At 39.3% G+C, this 25,531-nt stretch overlaps 2 protein-coding genes across 2 annotated transcripts; one reads left to right on the forward strand and one right to left on the reverse strand.

Moving 5' to 3' along the window:
• Positions 1 to 5,791: 5,791 nt before the first annotated feature.
• LOC137952679 (uncharacterized) lies at positions 5,792 to 10,162 on the reverse strand. Its single transcript, XM_068799744.1, has 5 exons — positions 10,060 to 10,162; positions 9,746 to 9,807; positions 7,157 to 9,658; positions 6,743 to 6,842; positions 5,792 to 6,479 (listed from the first exon to the last, which is right to left on the reverse strand). Exons 1-5 carry the CDS (start codon positions 10,160 to 10,162, stop codon positions 5,839 to 5,841), a joined length of 3,408 nt encoding a protein of 1,135 aa, XP_068655845.1. The 3' UTR covers positions 5,792 to 5,838.
• A 7,448-nt stretch (positions 10,163 to 17,610) lies between these two features.
• Positions 17,611 to 19,813, forward strand: LOC137953570 (SCARECROW-LIKE protein 7-like). The gene has a single exon (XM_068801001.1). The coding sequence runs from the start codon at positions 17,969 to 17,971 to the stop codon at positions 19,754 to 19,756; it is 1,788 nt and encodes a 595-aa protein (XP_068657102.1). The 5' UTR covers positions 17,611 to 17,968; the 3' UTR covers positions 19,757 to 19,813.
• The last annotated feature ends 5,718 nt before the right edge of the window (positions 19,814 to 25,531 follow it).

Genomic DNA, 25,531 nt, shown 5'->3' on the forward strand with positions numbered 1-25,531 from the left:
CTTGAACATCTCTAATATGTTTCCTTCAAAGTATTTGATTACATTTGTTGATGACTTCTCTCGAGTTACATGGTTATTTTTACTTAAAGATAGATAAGGGGTATAACCTACTTTCAAATCCTTTTATGCGATCTTTACTAAGTTCAATACCACCTTACAGGTTCTCTGGTAAGATAATGTAAAAGAATATATGTCAAGAGAATTCCAATCCTATGGTCAGACTAATGGAATCATACATCAAACCTCTTGTGTCTATACATCACAACAAAATGGTGTTGTTGAGAGAAAAAATAGTTACCTTCTTGAGGTTGTTCGGGCCCTTCTTCAACATATGCACGTGCCCCACTTATACTGGCCCCATGCTATCCTTTTGACATGCTTTCCCATCAATAAGTTATTATCTTTGAATGTAAATGATCAGTCACCTTTTCCTGTCTCTTTCCTACTAAAGATATATTTTCCCTTTCTATGAAAGTATTTGGGTGTACTTGTCTTGTCCATGTCACATCTCTGCATATAGCCAGTAAATGTATTTTTTTGGGCTACTCTCGTACTAAAATATGACACGTGTGTTATAATTCTTCACTCAATAAAATGTTCATATCCAATTATGTGAACTTTTTGAAGAGTAGACTTTTTATTTGTCCACTAGTGCCCCCCCTAGTTTCCCTCCTACAAATAAGTTTCCTAAGCATGTTGTGCCATTCGAAGACTCAACAATTCATGGCCATGATGACTTATCTTTTTAGCCCCTGGAAGCATTGGCGTACACCACACCTGTGGAGTCTCTAACTCCTTCTGAGGTAAGTTCTCCTTTTTATCCTTGTATTTTTGGTCTTCCTTTTTATACCCGACCAATTGCTCTTCAGAATGAGCCAAGGTCTTGCACACGATCATCTACTTCTCACCCCATCTCCAATTTTTGATTGATTCATTGGTTATCACCATCTTGTCATCACTTCCTTGCCTCCATATCATCTACCTCTATTCATCAGGAGGCCCTTTAGCATACAGGATGGAAATCGGCGATGGATGAAGAAATGGCAGCCCTACATGAAAATCAAATTTGGACACTTGTTCCCCTCTCATTCAAGAAACAACTAGTGGGTTGTAAATGAGTTTTCATTGTTAAGCACAATCCAAATGGTTCTATGGCCCGCCTTCAAGCTCGTCTCATAGAAAAAGGCTACACTCAGTGCTATGATGTTGACTATGAGAAAACCTTCTCCCATGTCACCAAACTCAACTCGGTACGTCTCTTATTGTCTCCTGCTACTAACTCTAGTTCGTCACTATTTCAACTAGATGTGAAAAGTGACTTTCTCAATGGAGATATTAAGGAGGAGATTTATATGCATCAACCATTTGGCTATGCGGTTGAGGAGGAGTTGGTATGCCGTTTACAAAAATCCTTTTATGGGTTGAAGTAGTCTCTACGAGTTTGGTTTGACAAGTTCTGTCAAGCCATGCTTCGATTTGGATTCACCAGGTGTTTTGTGGACCATTCGGTATTTTTCACGCACACTAAGAAGGGTGTGGTGCTACTTGTTGCATAAGTGGATGACATTATTTTGACAGGAAGTGATACCAAGAGCATAAGTCAAATTCAATAAAAAATTACAGTGAATTCAAGATGAAAGACTTGGGACTCCTCAAGTACTTCCTAGGTATTGAAGTCCTTCGGTCCAGACATGACATTATCCTATCACAAAGAAAGTATGTACTTTTACTTGCTCAAAGACACAATAATGATGGGATGTCACCCTGTTAACACCCCAATGGATACAAATATAAAATTATGTGCAGGCTCTGGTGAGGATGTTGATGTGGAAAAATACCAAAGGCTGGTAAAAAAAGTTGATTTATCTTATAGTGACTAGACCAAATATCTCACTTGCGGGCACAAACCCCAAATCTCTCACTAGGAGGCACTAGAAAGATTCTTCATACACTTGAAGAAGGCCCAGGACAAAGACTTTTATATAAGTGTCACAATCATCTCAACATTGAAAGTTTTACTGATGCAGATTGGGTTGGATCTCCAGATGATAGAAAATCCACTTGAGGGTGACGTATCCTAGTCGGAGGTAACCTTGTGACATGGAAAAGTAAAAAACCAAAATGTAGTATCACGATCCAATGCCGAGGGAGAATATCGAGCTACGACACTTGTGGTAAGTGAACTTCTATGGATCAACTCCCTCCTAACAGAAATGGGATTTAACAAAAATGGCTCGATGGAATTCCAATGTGATAATCAAGGTGTAATCCACATTGCTTCCAACCTAGTCTTTTATGAAATAACTAAGCATATTGAAGTTGATTGTCACTTTGTCAGAGAGAAGTTGCAAGCAGGCATTATAAATCTCAAACATGTCTCATCTCACAACTAACATGCAGATATACACACAAAATTAGTTAGTTCAAAAGTTTTCTTTGCTATGAGCACTAAGTTGGGGATATCATGTCTTCTCACCACTAGCTTGAGGAGGAGTGTTAGAAGACACCCACGTGAAGGGTGGCATGATTGGTAAAAAGGAGGAACTTTGCACCCATGTCTAGAGGTGGTAAAGGAGGTAAATAATGTGATTTTCATAAAGATGGCATAAGGGTGTAATTATGTAAGATGATGTATGTCTACTTATGTATTTTCTTTCATAAAGCTTGTAGCCCTGAGGACATTGTAGTCATTGTAAACATCCTCCCACAACTATAAATAAGAACCTCAAGGCATAGGGTAGAGCATCAAGTCTCTCTTCCTCTCAAATTCATCCCTAGCATATTATCTCTTCTCCCATGAGCTCTCTCTCTCTTTCTCAACCAACCGTCCCTCTCTTCCTCTTCTCTTCTTCTCTCTTCTTCCTTTCTTATCTTCTTCCTCCTTTTTTTCTCCACCACCTTGATTGAGACCTTCCGCCATGGAATCCTAAATTTCACACTTCTTAAGAACAAGCAAGTAACACACATAGCATTTTGGAATACCTAAAAAATATACACTTAATGGCTTTGAGAGAAAATTTGTTTTGATGTGGCTCTATATTATGAATGAAGGAGGTGCATCCAAACACGTGTGGGGGTAATCGAAGTGTAGTATTAGGAAATAACCATGTAAGACACTTGATGGCATTCGATTTAATTAACAAATAAGTTGTAAGAACACTATACAGCCAATAAAACATAGGGACATGCATAGAGAGCATGATTGTCTTGCTAACTTCAACTTGATGCCTGTTTTTCCTTTCAGACACACCAGTTTGTTGTAGATTGTAGACACAGGAGGACTGATGAGTAATTCCTTGTTCTTAATAGAGATTCTGAAATTAAGTAGAAAAGTACTTTTTAACTTTATCAGATTGGAATATCTGAATCTTGGTATGAAACTAAATTTCTACCATAGCACAAAAGGCATTGAATATAGATAACACCTTGATCCTTGATCTTTCTTTTATAAAATATAACCATGTTACCCTAGTATGATCATCCACAAAAATTATGAAATACTTAGGTTAAGAGATATGTGGGACATTAACAAGTTCCCACACATTTGAATGAACAAAAGCAATTAATAAAGGGTGGCCACTTTTTCAACTCGATGCGAAAAATGCTTTATTGTATGGTGATCTATAAGAGGAAGTATATAAGGACCAACCTCCTGGGTATATTGATCAGGGGGGAGCTAGGGAAGGTATGTAGGTTAAAGAAGGTGATAATGGACTTAAACAAAGTCCAAGAGCATGGTTGGAAAAGTTTAGTAATGTAGTGATGCAGTTTGGTTCCTACAGACACTATTGTGATAATTATATGTTCTTGCTCAAAAGGAAGACTAGTATGGTTATCATAGTTATATATGTGGATAATATTGTACTATTGGGGATAGTCTTGAAGGCATTGCAGAAGTTAAAAAGCACTTGGTCACACACTTTTAAACAAAAAAGTTGGGTCATTTGAAGTACTTCCTTGGCATCGAAGTTACTCGTAATAAACAAGGTATGGTTATCTCTCAGAGAAAGTATGTATTAGATATACTGCAAAAATATGGTCTATTGGGTGCCAAATTAGTAGACACCCCCATAGAAATCAACCATAATCTCCATGATACACAAAGTCCTAATCTCAAGGACAAAACACAGTACAAATACTTAATAGGTAAATTGATTTATGCTACAATTCACAAACCCGATATATCCATTGTTGTGGGAGTTGTGAGCTTGTTCATGACCCTTAGAAAGTGTATTTACAAGTCGTCTAGAGGATTTTAAATTATTTGAAAGGTGCCCCTGGAAAATGTCTATTATGTACTCAAAATGACAAAATAGATGTACTTGGTTATCCTGATACAAATTATGTTAGATATAAAATAGATAGAAGGTCTACTTTAGGCTCCTGTTGCTTTTTTAGGGGTAACTTAGTAAGCTAGAAAAGTAAGAAACAGACAGTTGTGGTTAGGTTGAGTGCAGAGGCCGAATATAAAGTAGTGGCTCACACTGTTAGTGAGTTTATGTGGATTAAGTATATTCATTTTGAGTTTGGTTTTCAAATTCTGTAACCCATGGTTATGAAGTGTGACAACTAGGTTGCTATATTCATTACAAGTAATCCTGTATTCCATGAGAGAACTAAATATATAGAGGTAGATTGTCATTTTATTAGAGATGCAATTAAGCAAAAAAGGTAATTACTCCATATGTGAAATCATCAGACCAATTTGGAAATGTGTTTATAAAACCTCTTGGAAGATGTGAACATATGGTCTTTTGTGACAAGTTGGGATAGTTTGATATCTACTCGCCAGCTTGAGGAGGAGTTTTAAATACCAGTCTGAGGGTATTTGGGTTATTTCTCATATTTTGATTTATGTTAGCAGAGTTATGTTAGATAGATAATGTTATTAGACTCTTATTTTTCAAGTTTCATTCAAATCAAAGTTGTATTGTACGAGTTATAGGAGTTTTTGTAACTAAGGACTTTTTTGTAATTATCACTTAAGGATTTAATAAAGAAGGGAACTCATGCTTTTCTGGCACAAACTCCAATGCAACCAAGGATGTTTCTTCCTCCTCTTTCTCTCTCAAATCACCTTCTTTAAAATATGTTTATGGTCATATCTTATTTATCTTACAATACACATTACCACTAGTCTACTTCTTTCCCTTTTTTTTGCATTTCTCTTTTGTTAACAAGGCCCTTCACTGTCTTGTTTCGTAGGTGCTGGAGTAATGGCACAGTTCAGCTTGATTATGGCCTGTCTGCATGAATATGTTGGATTATGAAATTCAATCATTCCCACCGAAAGCACTTCTTTACTAATGAAGGACATCTTAAGATTACCTTATCATAGGAGAAGTTTTAATGAAGTTATGATACTTGCTTTCTTAAATGGTTTTACTGCAAGGAAATGGGGAAGCTGAAATGTAGATTAAGTTCTTCATATCTCCAATAATGTTTGAAGTTTTCAATTTTGGAGGACACTTCCAAATGATTTTATGTTCTCTCTGTTCCTGCATCACAGGTTTTGTATTCTCCATATTTATGGAGACAAGAAACTGTTGTTGGTGACATTTTTCAGGTGTAAAGCAACAGCCTGCTTTTGGAATGACTCTAGGTTCTTAACAGTGAAAGCATTTAATTGCTCAAATAAGTTAAAAACTTCCAAAGTGACTAGTGTAAAGAGGCAGATACATGTCGGTGACCTTTTCAAGGGAATAAAAGAAAATTAAAAAAAAAAATTTAGATTATCTTGTTCAATCATCAATAGTCTAATAGACACATCAAACCATGAAACTCCCTATAAGACATTGTAAACTCCTACTAACAGACAACTGATGCACCTTCCAGAGCTTATATAACCCTAGTTTTTGTTGTTCTTGTTTGTAAAAGGTCTCCGATGATCTCATCAATCAATCTATTCAATTGATGTTTCTCAACATCCCTAATGACTTCTTCTTTCTCTATATGTGCAAACATTGTGCAGTTCCATCCAAATTCCCACATGCAATTTGCTTCTGGGTTTGTGTTTTCGATCTCTCTCTCTAGTATTTTATGTGGGTATGTTGCAGCATCATAATCATCACCCTGAGGTTGCCTACATCGTTTTAAGCAAGCAAGGTTTTTGTTCAATTCCTTAACCAAATCATCTAAGCTTTTCACTTTCAAGGGCATAATTGGCATTGTTACTGATGGATGGAATGCCAGTTCTTCTTTCCTTCCTTTTTTCTTCATTATCTCATATGCACAATCAAGCACTAGTTTGCTTTCTCTGTCTTCGTCTTTGGGGCAACTGGAGTGGAGAATGCTTACAGGAATATGGAACTTGAAAAATGCCACTGCAGCAGTAAGAAATTGTTGGCTTGTTATTAACATCTGCTTAAGATTGCTTTCCTCTTCTGTGAGTGATCCTTGTTTGAGTGCTTTGTTGATTGTCTGAATCTGGTGTTTCGAGCGATTGAATCTCCCATCTCCATTCCGGTGATTTACTCCTGCTACAATACAAAGAGTTATTCATATTTCCCATATTTTAACCTTTTTAAATATTTGGTCTAAGCTTGAACAGTTTAGTCATCAGTGTAAAAAAGACAACTACCATTTGTAAGTGTGGAAGCAGGGGAAAAAAAGAGAGTATCTTATTGTATGATATTGCATAACTTATACTAGATGATGGGTTTTTAAGGCATCATATAGTTGTCTCACTCAGGAAGTGAATTTTTGTGGGCAATATTAGTTAAATATAAGAAGAGTGAGGTACCTTCAAGTTGAAAGTCTTTGTGGCTGGCAGCTGGTATAATTTGATCCCCAACAAAGGGTACTGAGAATTGTGGAACTGCTACCATCTCACTGGCCTTTGCCTGAGAGTGCACAAAGATGGGAAACTTAGAGGGAGCTAACCATTGATCAATGGTAAAATTTTAATGAAAAAGAGAAGCTAAAGTAAGGATGGAAGCTGGTTGCTTGGATGTGCTAAAACATGTACCCTTTTTTACTGGGAGAATGTAAATTTTTCCTTGTTTTGATCTTCTCAGGTTTTAAGTATTTCATAAATTAGACAGTATAATATCTTTTGCTTCTCATAATAGTAAAGGGTGGAATCATGAGGCTTTCCATGGAAATAAAAGTATTAGATGCTTGCTTGAGTTACTCCTCAAAGGTAAAAGCAACTTACTTTGGTATCTGTTATTATTCCTGGGACTGTTTCTCTTGGTCTTCCACAATCATCTTCTATAGACTTGCTTGAAGAGGAGCTATGCAAAGATTGTTTCTTCACTTGTTGCTCCATAACTGTGGCCGTTTGAAGGCTTGGTGCTGCTTCTTTTGCCTTGATGATTCTCTCTTGTCTTCTCTGTTTCAACTGCTGTAGAAGTGATGTTCCTTCTTTGTTTGTCTGGACTATACCATGCATTCCACCTTGTTTTTTACATGGCTCATCAATCTTTCCAGGCCCCACAATTGTTGATGTTACTCTATGATCTTTGATTCTCTCTGGTGGTGAACTACCTTCTGGATACATAATGAAGGTGGGTGAAATAGGATCTACTGGCTTTTCCTGGGCTTTCGAATCTTTGTGTTTTTGTTCCTCCAAGCTCCCGTTTGACGACTGTTCACAGGGAGAATTTCTGCCTTCTTTGTTTTGTGGCACATTAATGTTTTCTTTTGAACTTCTCTTGTTGGGGAATAGCAACCTCTTTTCTGGATTTATTTTAGGAACATGTTTTTGAGTGTTCTTCAAAATCTCAGTCTTCCTTTCCTCCCATACTATAGACTTGCTTTTCTCACTTTGATCTCCTGTTGCCATGTGCTTGTCATTGTGATGTTTTAGAGTGTTCTTCAAAATCTCACTCTTCCTTTCCTCCCATACTCTTGACTTGCTTTTCTCAGTTTGATCTCCTATTGCTATGTGCTTGTCATTGTGATGATGTGATATTTGTAGGACAGATGGCTCTAGGGACTGACTGCTGTTTGTTCCATTGTATATACTCCGGATGCTATTTTGATGTTTGGAAACTTTCTGCTCTTTTTGGAGTTGGATCCCATTTCTTCTAGGAACTTGACTATCGAGAGCTTGTGTTGAGTTATATCTTGACAAGGCCGGCCCTTTCGGATTTAATTTAAAAGTTGATACTACAGAATCTTGTGTCATCTGGTCACCTTTTCCTGTGTAATTTTGGTTTTCCTTCAGATGTATATTCAGCTGACTGACTTCTGCATCCTGCTTGCTGAGTCTTTGTTCTTGGGTTCGGTTAATTTGGGTTGTATAAGGCTGTGCAGTGACTTTGGAAGATGTGGTTTTTGAATCTTCATTTCTCAGAGGAATCACATTATCTGTCTCCTTTTCTTCATTTGCACGTTCTTTTCTTTCGCTGGATATTGTTTCAATGGGAGCACTTAGACTTGCTCCTGTTTTCATTGTTTGTAACACCCTCTCATGCTGATCAAGTAGACCAATTTCCTTCTCTGCCTTCACTAGTGGCATCCTGTTCTTCGTGTTTCTTTGACAATATGTTTTCCATTTTCCTTCATCAATGACAGCATCACTAGAGGAGTCCTGAGTTACTCTCCTTTTATTTTCTTGCAGCGCCATCATCTGCAGAGGATCAAGGCCCTCTGAATGTGTTCTCATTGAATTAGCATCTTCTGTACCGGCAAGCTGCAACCTTTGATTTCTCTTCTGGATCAGTTCAGCTCCTTCCTTGGAAACTTTGTGTGTCCTTTTGGTCTTTGGCTCATGGCTAGGAGGGAGCTCTTCAAGACCCATCAGCTTTGCAATGACATTTGGAATTCTCCCCTTCCCCTTTTCAGGACCCAAAGACCTTTGCTCTGTCATCTTGTTCCTTGAAGCTGTGGAGGTCAGTAAGCTTGCAGAGATTGGATTCTTTTCAGAACTGAAACCCTTTGTAGTACCTGTAACTGTATGATCTGGCAGTGAATCCCAATCAGAACTTCGTGTGCGCCTATGTGAGAGAAAATGTGAAGTTGTCTTTCTAGATGTCTTCAATTTGTGCTGCTGACTCAGTGGATTTGCTTGGGGGGCAGATGACTCCAGTAGCTTTTGCAAATGGGTACCACTTCCAAGTGGTTTACTCGAGGGCCTATCAAACGAAAATCTGGGTTTCTCTAACAGCCTCATTTCTTTCACTTCATCTTGTGCATCATCCTCCTCATCGCCTTCAAGTAACTGGATTTTCTTCTTCTGTGAGTGGACTCTGCATTCATGCAAGTTGACAAGCATTCTAAGAGACGCCTCCAAATCCATAGCTCCTTTCAGCAGCTCTCTCCTCATGTCTATAGAGTATCGATCATAATTAAGCCCCTTAGAGCAGGCCTTGAGGATCTGATGGAGCTTCTGTGCGCCTCTAGAGATTTCATTGATTTGCAGGTGAGAATGAGCAGGGTATTCACCAGAGAGAACTAGATGAATCTTATCTGAAAGAATGAAGTTGCTGTGTGTCATTGTCCCAAGGTCAATCAGCCTCCTATCTGAATGATTCCCATGAAATTCAAATTCTCCAAGTCTCTCATAGTTTTCAAGTGCAAATGCAATTGCCATATGCAAATCTATGGTATGTTTGGAGCTTTGGGGCCGCTGTGATAGAACAATCTCTTGTGATACTTGGTCCATGAGAAATGGTTTCTGGCGAACAAGCTCCACCTTGTCATGGCGTCCATTCTGCGGAGGAAACAAATCCAACTGAACTAAACAGATTTTATTACGATTTTCTCATAACAATGTGAAAGGCGTGAGGATAGTTCTTACGATGAAACTGACACTAGCGTTTCTGGATCCTTGATAAGGTCTTCGAATGTGTTGCCTTGAATCTGGTCACGATTTTAAGGTAAGTATGCTGCGGTTTGGACCTTCTGGGTTCAGAATTTGTTAGGAAGCATCGTATTATGATTTAATCTAAATACATCAGTTTCTGGGACAAGTTTACTGTAAGAATATGAGCCTACATTCCTCTGCAAGCCGCAGCTGAACAACCTCAGGTCCATTATTCTCATAAATGAGACACCGAAATTCCTTCATGGATATGAAACGCAAAGAAAAGATTGGTTCGTGAACCGTCTTACCGGAAGGAGCAGTCTGCATCTGCGTCTGTGAAGCAGCCATTTTCTGCTTCCGCAGCCGGAGGTCATCCAGTAATTTCTGCGCGAAATCCGATTTCTTGGTCATGGCTTTGTCGAAGATACCTCTGCTATCCTCGCTGTTATCATCCGAGTACAGACTTCATAGCTAGCCTGAACTTACCACGAGAAAACCTCACACGTATAGGGAGCTGATTTCCTTTTTGTGTTTGTGTTTGATGATTGAAACAAGCGAATCTGGGGTCTTTGTATTTAGTAAAAAACGGCGAAAGAGGAGGAGGAGAGCATGGTTGGAGTGGAGCTTTCAGAGGAAAGAGAGGTGAGCAGTCGTCGCGTCGGTCTTCAGGAATACGATGGTGTTGATATGACAGTCGAATGCTTTTGTGGAAGTTTGACGCTAACGTTAGCTTCCTTCTTGCCATTACATGAGGTGGGATGAGGCGCAGAGCATCCATACCTCCAGACTTCAATTCCAATCTAAGCAACCTCCGCTCTGTTTCCACACCCTTCTCTTCCAAGCCTCCCTTCCCCCCTCTCTCTCTCTATGAAAATTTTGGTTATCAACTTTTTTTTTCTTTTTATGATGTGGAGTATGGAATGTTTTACTTCCGTTTCACCATCACCACCGATACCAACTCTTGTCCACCATTTCACTGGGGCAGACAGGTTTCATCTAGGAACCCAGCAAGGCCGTCTTTGTCAAAGAGACTGATTGTTTTATCAGGAAACGTTGATTACTGCATTTTGCAGGAACGGAATAGAACATGAGGAGTACCGTTGGTAAGACTTGAATTCTTTCTGATGCGGTGAACGAAGGACAGCCTCCTCTGTTCGCTTCACAAAGAAGTTACAGAAGGATGGTCCAAGTTTTCTTTCTCTTATCCAATTTAGGCAGCGAACCTAAAAATGGTGCCGATTCGATCATCGTCTCTCTGGAATACCAAGTTGAGAATGACAGTGGATTAGGATATATAATGTCTCAGAAACAAACTTTTTGCTGTTTTGGAAGCACTAGGCTGAGCTGAAAGCTGAAGCACTGGATTGAGAAATGAGGATGAACAAGCAGGGCCATCGTATCTCCAAATTTTGAGTGTATCTAACTCCAAAGTCTTTATGTATTTTGTGAAAAATTTCAGTGAAATTAAAAATCATTTTGACACCAATGTTCAAGTGTTTCAAATAGATAACGGTCTTGTATTTCTCAATCACAAGTTTAATTCATTTTGTGCTTTATATGGTATTACTCTTCAAATTTCTTGTATAAATTCTCCCCAACAAAATAAGGTTGTTGTAAGAAAAAACAAGCATTTTCTTGAAGTTATTGGTACCTTGTTATTCCACATGAATGTTCCCAAATCTTTTTAGGGGGATGCAGTGTTACATCATGTTTCTTAATCAATCGCATGCCATCATTTGTTTTGCAAGAACAAGTTCCTATATAGGTTTTAAAACCACAATGTAAACTCTTTGATGTTCTTCCTCTTATCTTCAAGTCTACGTGTTTTGTTTATTTGTTTAGTAACTCTACGAATTAAATTGTCTCTTCTCTCTGTTAAATGTGTTTTTATGGGTTATTCCGATCATAAGAAATGATGTAAGTGTCATGATCTTGTTAAGCTTAAGACATATATTTTTGTTAATGTTACATTTTTTTAGAACACGGTATTTTGACTCTTCAACTGATTCACAACCATCATTTGATCCTTCTTTGGATAACCCAATGCCTATTGCTATTATGGATGCACAAACCATAGCTTCCTCTCCCTCACTTCAAGTGTACAATTGACATTCTCGTTGTCTGTTACCAGCACCAGTGGTCTATGGCGTTCTAGCTCATGAGCCCATTCCTCAAGACCAATCATCTTCCTTTTTGCCTATAGGTTCACTTCCATCTAATTTGGATTTTTCCATTGGTCTCTGGAAAAAGGTAAAAGATCATGTACTCCTTAATTTGCCCATGTCAAAATATGTGTCTTAATTTTTTGTCACTCTCATACAAGTCATTTGCCTTGTCATTATCTATTTCTCCTATCCCACATTCAATGCGGGATGTTGTAACTTCACTTGCATGAAAATTAAATATGGATGAGGAGATGGATGCTTTGGTGTCTAGGGGGGACATGTAGTCTTTGTGTTCCACCTACATGGGTCGTTGTAATGAAATGTCATTGAGTGTAAAAATTTAAGTACAAAGCATATGGGACCCTTGATCAATACAAGGCTAGATTAGTGGTTGTTGAAGAACAGGTATGAAAGAGTCTTATATGACTCTCACACCAAGAAGTTTCACAGGGTCAAAATTATTATGGTAGAGCCTTACAAGAGTCTCACAAGAGGTCTCCTAGAAGAGTCTAAGTTAAAAGTGTTTTAGCTATGTTTCAATTGTCCAATTGTTCAGGGACTTATCTTTTAGTATTAACTTCAATTTTTGAGCCATTTTATGCCATCAAGAATGAAACATTATATGGATATATATATGTCAAAAGAAATATCTGTAAGTCTATTTTCTATCTTATCAAACCAATTATCAATCTGAGATTTCTAGAGTGAGATATCAATTTCACTAGGGTCAATGGTCATGCTAGCCAAAGAATAAAGAGTACTCAATTCAGCAAGATTACATAGTCCAAAATCTATCAAATTCTTTCTCTAAAAATAAGTATATTTTTTGAAGAAAAATTATACTTTAATGAAAGCTATCAAATTCTAGTTTTAGAATGAGCATATTTCATGTCGATTTGATCTATCTATAAGGAGATATTCACATTGCAATCGACAAGGGTCAAGCTACAGAACAAAGCAAATCAAGTGGTCATAATAAATTCAAGAACAAAGTTTTTTATGTCAAATTAGGTATCAAATTAAATTTATTTGAGTCTAGTTTCTTGAGAAATAATCTTTTGTGATTCTAAGTTATATTTTGAGAGATATGGGTATTAGAAGTGCCAAAGGTCAGATCAGCCAAAAATTTCTCTTTTTCCTATTTTCTCTCTTGTTATCTCTCCATGCATTGTTGTGAATTGAGTTTTCTTTTCTTCTAGAAACCTAGTTTTTTTTTGGTCAAATTTCTCTTCTAATTAGAGAGTTTTGGTCAAATTTAATCGCTACATGATGTACTCGTTCAAGGTATGTAATATCCTGTTTTGATGTTGTTTAAGTTTTACATTTTTGTTACTTGGTTGTGTATTTTCTACATAGTCAACTCCCAAAAATTGTGGTCACCCCCCCAAAAAAAGTTAGCTGTTGTCAAATTTATTAAGTTCTACCGTTATATTATCGCATAATTTTTTTTTTTTTAAATGTCACATTCTAGATTAGTTTGGAAGTATGAGTGTTGCATAATGGCCTCTTTTTGGTTAAAGTTATTTTCCTCTAGTATTTCTACAGTTTATCATCTTGTGTTTTCATCACTTCAGAGTAATCCCTAGACCCACTACCTAAAAAATATAGGAGTGTGCCCAACATCCAACTAGAGTCAAGTTTTTTATTCTTCACCCAAGATATGATTTTTGTTTGAGCTATTCTTAATAGTGACTAGTCTCTTTGTTGTGCCCTAAGTTTGGCCATTTTTTTGCCTTTAAAATTGAGCAAAGTATGTTTTAGACTATGACCATTTTGACTGATATTTGGAGTTTTGTCGTACAGTTAGGAGTGATTTTTTTCTTCCATATTGTGTTTTGTCCACGATGGGTCTCGATGTCATTTTTATCCCCAACTTGAGGGGGAGAAGAAGAAAAGGTATAAGAAAGAGATATTTTATTCCATATATTGTAGTAATTTTTATGTGACCAAAATATTCAAGAAAGGAGAAAAACTAAAGATGAAGAATTTTGCATCAATGAAGAATTTTTTTAGCAAAATAAGATTAAAGACCAAATTTTTTTTTCCTTGCAAGTTGAAGTTACAAACTCCAGCTTGAGGGGGAGTGATGAAGAACATGTATGAATGAGTTTTACATGACTCTCACAACAAGAAGTCTCATAAAGCCAAAACTATTATGGTGGAGTCTTACAAGAGTCTCACAAGCAGAGGTCTCACAGAATTGTCTCAGTTAAATGTGTTGTAGTTATATTAGTTTTTTATTTATGTTCGGTTGTTCAATTGTTCTAGGACTTATCTTTTAGTGTTAAACTTTGGTTGTAATCGGGACAATGGTAGTTCAATTGTAATTGAATTTTACTTATTTTCTTTATTATAAATAGAGGTCCGTTGCATTCAAATTACATCAATTCAGTGAATTTTTTTTTTTTTCAAAAATTCAACAAATCTTTGGTGTTGGTGTGTTTGAAATATTTTCTCCAGTTGCTCAACTCATCTTGGTTCATAATTTAATTTTCGGTGCCCACTGTTTCAATTGGACATTAAAAATATTTTTCTATATGGTGATTTAGAGGGGAGGGTTTATATGGTGCAACCTCCGGGATATGTTGCTTAAGGGGAGAGAGGGAAAGTGTGCCTCGCTTGAAATCCATCTCCATTAAAACCTTTCGTGGGTTTGAGAATTTAAACCAATTCCCTAATGTAACGGGTTTGTGTGAAGATGGATATGGGTGATCGCAGTTAGCTTCCTGCAAATCACATCCTCTGTTGAGGCGAGGCAAAGGAATGATGAATGATTCAGGAGGAGCACAGTGGCGGTCCCTCTCCTCTCACCATCTTCTCTTATTGTCTACAGCCTCATAATATCCACAGTCATTTTTATTTTTTTCCGTGGAGTCTTGCCTACCTCTTTCTTTTTGTTTCCTCTTTAATGGCAGGGGATTCATTAAGAAGAAAATGAGGATGTAATCATCCTCAGTTTGGATAGCCATTTTCATTATTTGGAGTAACTCTTACCTGCTCGGTTTAAGATCACTCGTAATCTAAATTGCAAGTAAGACGATGATATATTCGTTACTGCTGCTTGGTGACAACTCATCGTCTTCCAAATTCAGTACAGGCTTGGAATTAGAAGCTCTTTCTTTCCCTTGTTGCGCCTTTCGTCTTCAAACCTTCCTTACTTTTCCACTACTTTAAAAGGGGAGACCAAATCTAGTGTTTACATAGAAATGATCACAGAAAGATTTAGCCTCATTTGCTTCTCCTGCTAGCTTTTTTTTTAAAAATTCTTTCATTTTCTTGCCGACATCCATGACTGAAGTGCGTCAGATGTTACACCGGAAACAGCAGAAATTTCTCTCTCCTCTTTAAGCTCTTGGTGGTAATGGAAGAGAAGAGGCAGGCTGGAATCCATTTGATTTGTGATCCGATCAATCCTTCCACACCTTGATTGTCTTTATGACTAAGACATAATACCCAAGGCCTCCCTTGTCTTCTGGCCTTTTCTCCTCAGAGACCTGAAGAGGTTTTCTTTCTTTCTTTCTTTCTTTGGCCAATTGGCCCCGTTGGACTGCTCCAAAAGATCAGCTTCTCTTCCTAACAATGATGGCCTCGTTGAAGATTCCATCTCCGAAGAAGAACACTTGCTCCTCGTCCCTCCCGTCAGCAATCCCATCATTTCTTTCAACCTTAAGAGTCTTGAATCCGGTACTGATTCTGAAAGCTCCATCTCCCCCCTACCGTGTCTGAGTACTGATCACCATTTTACATTTTACATCCGGTACTGATCCCTGTCTACTGCATCGTACATTTTACAGTCACAGGACTGAGAAATTCACAGGAGTCTTCTCCGATTCGGGAGAGATTTTATTAAACTAATCGAAACTTCGCGTCCATCAATCTTTAAATTCAACAATTCACATTCCACCAGCCTGAAGCTTAATCTCTTGATCCAAGAACTTGCAGGGCGCCAGAGATCATTCATGTTGGACCACTAATTCCATTGATTGTACTTATCATTATATAATGGCTGACAAATTAACCAATAAATGGGATGGAAAGTGGAAGTCGCATTCGGAAATGAAAGCGATCCCCCTTCATGGCACCAATGAAGCGGACAGTGGAGATTAACTTTGAGACAAGGACGGGACCACTGTCAACTCCTGCTGCTGCAAACTGGGGTCGTAAATGGGAGTGAGGTGATCGAGAGCTTTCCAGTTTGAAGAAGAAGAAGAAGAAATGATTGCTTTTTTTTCTTATCACTTTCTACTTTCTTTATTGCCGCGCTAGCTGGTCATGCACACATGGGCACGGCACGTCCAGTTCTTGAAGGCCATCTCCAACCATCGCCGGTGGAAGTGAGCCGTCCATCCACAGGACTTTCATTAGTGGAGACGGAGAGTGGAAATTGCAGTCGCAGGTGGGTGGAGGACGAAGACCATCTTCCTCGGTCTTCTGATGTGACATACATTGCAATCCGAGAACACATTTTTAATAGCAGAGGCTGCTACTGATAAGGAAGTGCGATTTTCCTTCTCATTTATTTGAGTAGAAGGAAGGACGGAAAGAAACAATAGCAGCTCCTGTAGCAATCCCTGTTTCGATTTAACATGTCACCAATTTGCAGCTCTTTGCGACTAAAAAACGGACTTAACAGAGCTGAATTCTGAAGAATTACGCATCGTCGTCTTCCCTCGTTTTGAATAATCATCCATGTTAATTAATTACTGCAAGAAAATGATTCTGAGCTTGAAGGGACTTTAGGAGTTTTGGAGCTTCAACCGTAAGAGATTGCGTCACACCCCATTACAGTCGTGCACTCTACACTGAGAGAAGTCAAAAAGTTCACGACTCCCTCAATCTGCTTCTTGTAGATTTCTGGAGCCACAAATAAAAAAGAGAATGACACAGAAGTAGTCTAATAAAATCCCAAACAAATCTTAATTCAGCCAAAAGCATATATCGTTCAGAATCAGTCGTCGACGGGCTAAGCGAGATTGAGAAAACTAAAGATCCATTCCAAGCTTAGAGACGAGTCTCTCTCTCTTGGCTTTTTATCTTGCCGAAAAGCGCTTGGATTCATATCCATTCATTTGCTTTTCCCTCCTTTTTTCCTGCTCCGAAGAGTGAAAGTGGTCGACCTGACCTGGCAGGGCCCACCACTATGGTCTTCTCATTTACGTTTTTTTTTTTTTTTTTAAAAAAAATTAAATATCTTCTCCGCTTTTTTCTCTAACTTTTTGACCGCCGTTAAAAAGCTGAATGGTGGCCCTGCCGGGTTCTTCTCCAAACCGTTGGATCAAACTCGAAAGAGGGGCCACTGCCGATGACATAAAAAAGGCGCCGTATACGGACGTGGCTCGGATGTGATGTCCCATGGGTCCCGCCCTTAGCTGCAACCCTGCGACTTGTGGGCACTGCCACGCCACTTCGGCCCACCGCGTAACTGACCTAGGCCTGTTTTCAAAATCTAGAAATAGACGGTGGGCCTCCACTAGTTAGCCACTTTACCGCATTGCGTGTCCCTTTTGGTTACCCTAGCTTTTTTCTAATATTTCCATTTTCTCCTTTCGGGCCCATGGCGTGGGTCCACATTCTATTTCATCACTAATGATGCTACTTTTTTTTTTAATCCGAGGTGGGAGCCGAGTTTCCGACGGGTGATCACGAGTCGTCTGTGAGAACTGAGTCGTCAGTTCGTCAGTTTTGAGTTTTTATTTGAAGAGAGGAGGAGAGGGACTCACCCTGCCTGAGTGGTGGCGATTGCTTTCTTGTTCTCTCTTCTCTTCTCACCATCAAGCTCGGCTCTTTCCTGTGTCTCTCTCGACAGGAGCGGAGCCAGTGGGAGGAAATACTCGCTACAGAGTACAGACTGCGATCAGCTAAATAGATATACAGTGATGAAAAGTGTGGAGTGAGCGTTACTATCGTTTTCATTTGAGGCCTTTTTCCTCATTCTTTCCGAGCTTCAAAATCCCGTAGCGCCTCTGCTGAATCTCTCTCAACCAACCGGTGCTAGTCTCTCCCGGCAAGATTTGCAGGAAATATATAAGAAAATACTCCGAGGGGAGGGAGTATGGCCTTCATGTGTGCGGATAGCGGCAATCTCATGGCGATCGCTCAACAGGTGATCCAACAGCAGCAGCAGCAGCAACAGCAACAGCAGCAGCAGCAGCTCGCCGCCGGTGTTGGACTTAACGGCGCCTTTGCTCCCGCCCCTTGGGCTCCCACTCACTCCAACCCTGCCTTTTCCGCCCGTCCCTCCGACGATCGCTTTGGATTTGGGACCGCCGCTCAGGGCTTCGCCGATGCCTTTCACCTTGGTGGCCCGGCTGCTGGGGCCCCCGATACTGCGGTTTCGCTCTTCCCCCACCTCGACCACGTCCCCGCCGGCTTCCCTCTCTCCGATTTGGGAACGCCTGGCACCGGCACCGCTGCCGCTTTCGATTCGGACGAGTGGATGGAGAGTCTGATGGGTGAGTCCACTGACAGCTGCTGCGACTTCTCTTCCATTCTCGTTGATCCCTTTGTTTCCTCTTCTGCTCGACTTCCAAACCCCCCTACCGATCTCAACCCCCTCGCCGCCTTCACCCCTCGTACCCAGCCCAGCACCAACGCCCCCATCCACCAGAGTACTACCGCCCCTGGTCCTCCTCCGCCTACGGTTACGTGGGGTCAGCCCCCGCAGCCGGAGAATTCGCCTCCTCCGCTTCCTCCGACGGACACACTGAGGGAAGACCCTTCGCCGGAGGCCTCCTCACATGACTCCCCTCTCCTCAATTCCCTCCTCGACTGTGCCCGAATTGCCGATTCCGACAGGGATCGGGCGGCCAAGACACTTATCCGCGTGCGAGAGTCCACCTCCGACCGTGGGGATCCGAAGGAGCGTGTTGCTTTTTACTTCGCTGAAGCCCTTTACAACCGCCTCGGAAAGACCCCTCTTTGCTTCGAATCGTCCCCGGAAGATTTTACTCTCTCCTATAAGGCCCTCAACGACGCCTGCCCCTACTCCAAATTCGCGCATCTCACTGCAAACCAAGCCATTCTTGAAGCAACAGAGACGGTTGGCCGGATACACATAGTCGATTTCGGGATTGTTCAGGGTGTTCAGTGGGCCGCGCTTTTGCAAGCTCTTGCTACTCGATCTACTGGAAAGCCTGCTAAGATCCGTATCTCCGGCATTCCTGCTCCGGCTCTGGGTCCCTCTCCCTCTCTTTCTTTGAAGGCAACGGGAGCTCGCCTTCGTGATTTTGCTAAATTGCTCAATCTCGATTTCGAGTTCATTCCAATCCTGACTCCTATTCAGGAGCTGGACGAATCCTGTTTCCGAGTCGATTCGGAAGAAGTTCTTGCAGTCAATTTCATGCTTCAGTTGTACAACCTAATATCCGAGACCTCAGAGGCGGTGGAGACGGTGCTCCGTTTGGCGAAATCTCTGAATCCCAGAGTGGTGACTCTGGGCGAGTACGAAGCGAGTTTGAACCGATTGGGTTTCGTCGACCGCTTCAAGAACGCGTTGAGGTATTACTCGTCAGTGTTCGAATCCCTGGAGCCAACCATGGCGAGGGATTCCACCGAGCGGATCCAAGTTGAGAGGCTCCTGTTGGGGAGGCGCATTATGGGCGTCGTGGGTCCGGAAGAAGGTGCCAAGAGGCGCGAGAGGTTGCAGGAGAAGTCGCAATGGAAGTCTCTGATGGAAGGATGTGGATACGAATCGGTTTCGCTCAGCCATTATGCCGTTAGTCAGGCCAAAATCCTTCTCTGGAATTACAGTCCACTCTATTCATTGATCGAGTCCCCGCCCGGCTTTCTTTCTCTGGCCTGGGACGAAAACCCTGTTCTCTCTATCTCAGCTTGGCGATAACCGGCAGTTCTGTTTTACTTAATTTCAAATTAATCTACCGAACGCCTCTCTGCTCCATTTTTCTTTTTGTGGAGTTTTGGGTCTCTACTCACCGCTCCTTCATCAGAATTATCTTAGCTTTTTGATATGCAACCATGGTTCCGCTGACGTAGTAACCAGGGATCTTTCTCAGTTCATGTCTACCGGTAAGCATCTGCCACGAGGAGCAAGGAATTTCTTCGTCTCGTCTGGTAAATGGGTTTGTTTAGAATTTCATTAAGGCTCAAATGGTTGCGCTTTGTCGCAGGATTGGGTATTAGCAAATGTAAAAATAGAAATGTTCTATCTTTTTAGAGTCTGTATATAACTTGCCAAATACAATGTTTCGGATTTCAGAAGGAAAAACAGAACGAAGCAATGTTTTGAATTGAAAAGAATTACAGAACGTAGACGATTTTGAGTTTCAATGTCTTGTGTATATTGTCGTCTGAACGGTAGGAATTTTCCTCACAAATAAGTAAATAAAGACGGAATGTAGTTTAAGAAATGATCAGAGATGGCGGAAAGCAGATTACGACTCATGAAAACTTCCCCAATTTGGAGCAAGGCAGGGTAGTCTGCTTTGTCTTTCCCGTTCCTAACTGACTGGCATAGCTGCAGTTTTCAAGTGCTCTTCTGTGCAATTCTCGCTGTCGTCCACTACCTATCTGGTGTACGGCCTGGAGGATTTTCCTTGCCAGTACCAGGTTGCAGTGTCGCGGCATCAGAATTTCCACAGCAGGGATGAAGGATTATAACCAGGGGAAAGAGCCCGTAGCCCTTTTCTCAAGTCTCTAGTCTCATGGTTACAGTGTCCGACTCGGTCGAAACGAGCAACCGAGATGCTCCCCTGTTCCGCATGAATTAGAGAAATGTCGGGGAGATCCGCCTACGGAAGCAAAATAATTCAAAAAAGAGTGAGATGAGCTTGTATCTAACGGGCTGTATCGAAAGAACCGTTTCAATGATTTACCAGCGGTGAAAAGCTTTAATGCCGAGGAGAAATTATGATGGCTGTCGAGGAGAACCAAGTGCTCGAGTAGTTCGATGGTTTGTGTTTGGATATATCCGTTGGATCAGCTTTTCACTCTCTCCCAATCTGCCAATTGGACTGCTGACAATATTGAGCAGAGCAGATCCCTCTTCCCCCACAGACGCTTCTGATAACCAAAATTTCACTGAGGCCGGGTAAAAAGAGTGCCCAGGGTAAGGAAAAGTGAATTCAGATGGGTTGACCTCCGGCTGTCGGGAGGGCTATGTTCAACAAGGGTTTTAGAGAAAAAAAATCTCACTTGCCACTGACCTTTTGGCAATTTCAATCGCCCTTTGTGCGACCTGTCTCTGGTGCTCGATTCTCTTCCTGTCGCCGTCCCCAACACCGACGACCCTATTTTATATCCATCCTATGTCTTTCACTGCTTGGGAGGTAATTGCGGCACTTCTTAGTCCCCATCCCCCCTCTTCCTCTCTCGATTTCATCTTCTTCCTCCTTTTTTGACCATCCTGTGTAATTTCCGTGTTTGATTTATGTGCTTAATAGTCTCTCTACAATGTCTTTTTCCGTGCTTGTTGTTTACTCTCCTTCTCCCTCATTTCTCTCAAAAAAATTTTCATTCCTTGGCGCTCAAATAATTTTCCGGCATGGTAGTAGTTGGGTCTCTGTCGCCGTAGCTCTCAGACATTAGTAGACGAAACAAACACCCTTCTTTGTATACCTTATGATTTTCCTTATTTCCCGCACATTCTGATGTTTCCTTGTGTGATTTATTGGTATTATTTTCAAGCTAACCACGTGGAAGTTTCAGAGAAATTTAACATTACCATTGTTAATAGTAATTAACAATGAAAAGTTAATTAATACTTAATTTCTAGTAAGTAACTGAAGTAGTTTATAAAGTAATTAATAACTAATTAGTGGTTGATAGTAGACACCTAAATAATTCATTAATCAAATCATGGTAATTATTGGCTAAAAATTAATGATTAATGATAGGTATAATAATGAAATGTGTATTATAATTAATGTTGAATTTATGGTAATAAAAATAAAACATAATAGTTGTAATATAAATTACTAAAATATGTTTACTGATTAATACTTAAATAGTTAAAAATTAATAAATAACTATTATATTATCTAAACATTAACAACTTAGATATTCCCACCAGTAGTAAGGGGAGCGAGTACAATTCCCACGCGTCTCCCAATTGGATATATTAAAATATTTTATTTAATAAATAATCTATTTGTACTTTACATCACATTTTCCATTAGTACTTTATACTGCACAAACAAAGTACTTTACATTCCATATCACTTTTCCTAGAAAAATACTTCCCTTTCTGTTTCCTTTTTCACTGCCCTACATTTAAGGGTGGCTTCAAACCGAGCCGGCTCATGAGCCGCTCGAGTTCGACTCGGTTTGAAACGTTATACTTCGAGCTCGAGCGGAGCTCGAACTCAGACATGGGCTCATTTACATTAACAAGTCGAGCTCGAGCAGAGCCCGGTTCGGCTCGTCGGTTTACGAGCCAACTTGTTAAAATAACAAACGATTCAGGGATAGGGAGATTTCAAAATTTTTGGGAAACCTCTCTTCGTTTTGTCTTGCCGCCTGCGAAACCCATACCTCACTCTGCCATTTCCATGCCGTTTCAGCATGATTTCTTGCGGAAATCGCTATCTGTCGACAGGTATTCAAGGGAAATGGGGGATTTGGTCTTCAAATCCCTCGTTCTCCCTCTCCCTCTTCGATTCCTCGATTTCTTCCTTTGCGGTTTCTGTCTCTTCTTCCTCTACAATTTCTTTCTCTTCTTCCTCTTCGATTTCTTCATCCAAAGTTTTTCATCGTCGACGAGACGAAATCGACGGTCCAACGGAAGGAGATAAGATTTTTGTTTAATCTTTCTGTTTTTTTTTTTCGCCGACCTGACCTAAAAAATCTTTAACTCTCGCTTCGTTTCTCAACAGTGCTCCTTCATTCTTGGAAAGTCTTTTTGGATATCCAAATGGCAAACACTTTGTTTCTGTAAGTGAAATATTCTGTATTAGAATGCAGTTATGCCTAAGCAAAGATAAACGATCTGTTTTTTTTTTTTTCTTTTGCAGATATTTGCAGCTGATAGTTCAAAGTACACTCGGGAAGAAATCCTTGGAAGAAAACTGTCGGTATGAATTTTATTTCATGATTTTGAATGTCGAATTTTATTTCATGATTTTGAGTGTTGATACTATTTGATTTTTTGAAACGGTGAGCTCTTGATTTAAGGGTAGAAGGTAATGCACTGTCACAACGTACTGGGAAGATCATTTTATACAGATTGTATAAGGATGTTTCCTTTTCCTCTATAACTTAAAGAAAAAGAGCTTTGGGGGATGAATTTTCCAACAGAGATGGTCATAATTATTCTCTTTGTTCTCATGTCTTATTTCAAGTCTCATCTGCACAACCTCCACTGTTTCAAGGAAATCTCCTTTACAATTACAATCCTAATGTTAATGTTAAAGTTAGTTTTAAGTGATTTTGGTGGGTGAGGGGCATTCAAATTCTGGCAGTTGGTATTGTAATATAGGTTCCTCCACTAGATGACTTTTTTGTATACTCTCTTTTTCTTGCAATTGTTTGCATCTCAAATAGTTCAATGGTGCTTTAGTGACACCTGTTCTTACTAGAGGTTGACCTATTTTATTCTCTTAATTTATTTTTTCATTTTTTTTAATTTTTTGCTTGAGTGTGCCATCAATTGCATTCTAGCTGGCTGAGAGCCAGGAAACTTCATTCTGAGTTATGACATTCAAGAAGGAAAGGAGGGGTGGGGGAGAAAAATCCCCCACCTTGTCATTTGTTATGTTTTTGTATATCTCATAATGACTTACTAAGCTCAAGTGCTATAATGTTTGGAAAATAGTTGGTTATCAATGATTTTTTTGCTCAAATTCCACTGTTTTTCATAAATGAAGTTATTATTCTAGACTTTCAAATATTTTTATGTTTTGGGATTTTGTTTCTTTTTTGCCCTCTTATTTTTAGGTGTTAGACCTCTTATAAAATTTTGTACGTTTATCATACATTTCAACAATAAACAACAATGGTATTCAAATTGTTACTTGATATATTTTAGCAATGGAATTTTATTTCATGATTTTGAGTGTTGATAACATATTCTGTTCAATAATACTCTATTATAGTTAATGGAATCAGGAGCTTTCTTAATTGCATCCAACTTCTCTTTATTATAAAAATGAATAAAAATGTTAGTTTTTGTCCTTCTTTCTTAATTCTCATTGAACTTATATTTGCTGCTGTTCTAAAATGTTATATGGCTTGATGTATTAGCAAAAGTGATTTGATTGTTACTTTTCTATCTTTTAGAAATTGAGATCTTGTGTGTGAACCATTAATGTCTTAAATTTACTCATTGGATGATATATGATGCCTAAACCTTGTCAAATGTTCATATTTCATTGAATTGGTACGTTAGATATAGACGGATGTAAATTATCTCTCTTTTTTACAATCGATTTTTATCCTTCTTCTTTGATTTCTTCATCCGAAGTTCTTCCTCGCTGACGAGATGAAAGCGACGGTCCGACGGGAGGTAAGAGTTTTATTTAATGTTCTTTTTTCTTTTCGTCGCCGACCTAACCCTACAAAATTTCTAACTCTTGCTTCATTTCAATAGTGCTCCTTCATTCTTGGAAAAGGCTTTTGGAGATATCCCTGAACGACGAACACACTTTCGAGTTCTGTAAGTGTTGATTTTTTTTTTTTCATTTTTATCATTAATTACTTGGTATTGAGGTTGAATTTTATCAGAATATTAGAAGAGAATGTTGGTGTGCTTATTTCCTTATCTTAGAAGTTTTTAAATTTATATATAAAAAAAAGATCAAAATATTGGACTGAAAACTATTGGGTGCAGAGCTACTGGCTCAAAGAGACCCCGCTGCATTGAAAGACAAGGGTCATTCCCGATTGTCACAATGTCACGTACCTTCCTCTAAGAATAGATAAGTATCTTAAATTATGTGTAGGATCTTTGTTGTTTGGATAATTTTCTTTTCGTTATGTTTTTAATTTGTAATTTTGTTTTTTGTAGAAGTAAGAATGTCAACACCTCCTCAATTGACATCAATAATTAACACTAGTTCTAGTGTGGCTATAAATAGTTACTCAACTCCACCAGAGTCACTACCCTCTGTCATAGAAGTGGGCCCAGATGAAATTTTCATAAATGAGGATGAAGGTGATTCTACTCATACTTCAAAAAGACAAAAAAAGTTTCATGTGTGGTTGAAATTAAAAAAAGTATCACATAATGGTACAAAAAAGGCTCAATGTGTTCATTATAAAATCAATTTGAGTGTTATTAGTAGTGGAGTGACCACACATATGAGTCGACATTTGAAACGTTGCACTAGTGGAAAAGTGGAAATGAGAAAACAAAAAACCTTAAACTTTCAACCAGTACGAGTGGGGTCTAATGTTGATCAGAGTCCATCTGGACTTCCTTTTATGGATTTTGGAGGAAAACATGATCAAGCTAAAATGAGAGTACTCATTGCTCATTGGATTCTTATGCATGATTATCCATTCGTGAGAGTAGAAAAGGAGGGATTTAATTTTATAATGAAGATAACAAATATGAATTATGAGAAAATATCCCGTAAGACTATTAAGAAGGAGTGTATGGAGGAATATGAGGCAGATAAAAAGAAATTAAAATTTTTGTTAAAAGTGATTAACAAGATTAGTC

Source organism: Aristolochia californica, unplaced genomic scaffold (genome assembly GCF_029961685.1).
Source record: "Aristolochia californica isolate CCGP_79_NKW_82.1479 unplaced genomic scaffold, dmAriCali1.0.hap1 SCAF_16, whole genome shotgun sequence".
NCBI lineage: Eukaryota > Viridiplantae > Streptophyta > Magnoliopsida > Piperales > Aristolochiaceae > Aristolochia > Aristolochia californica.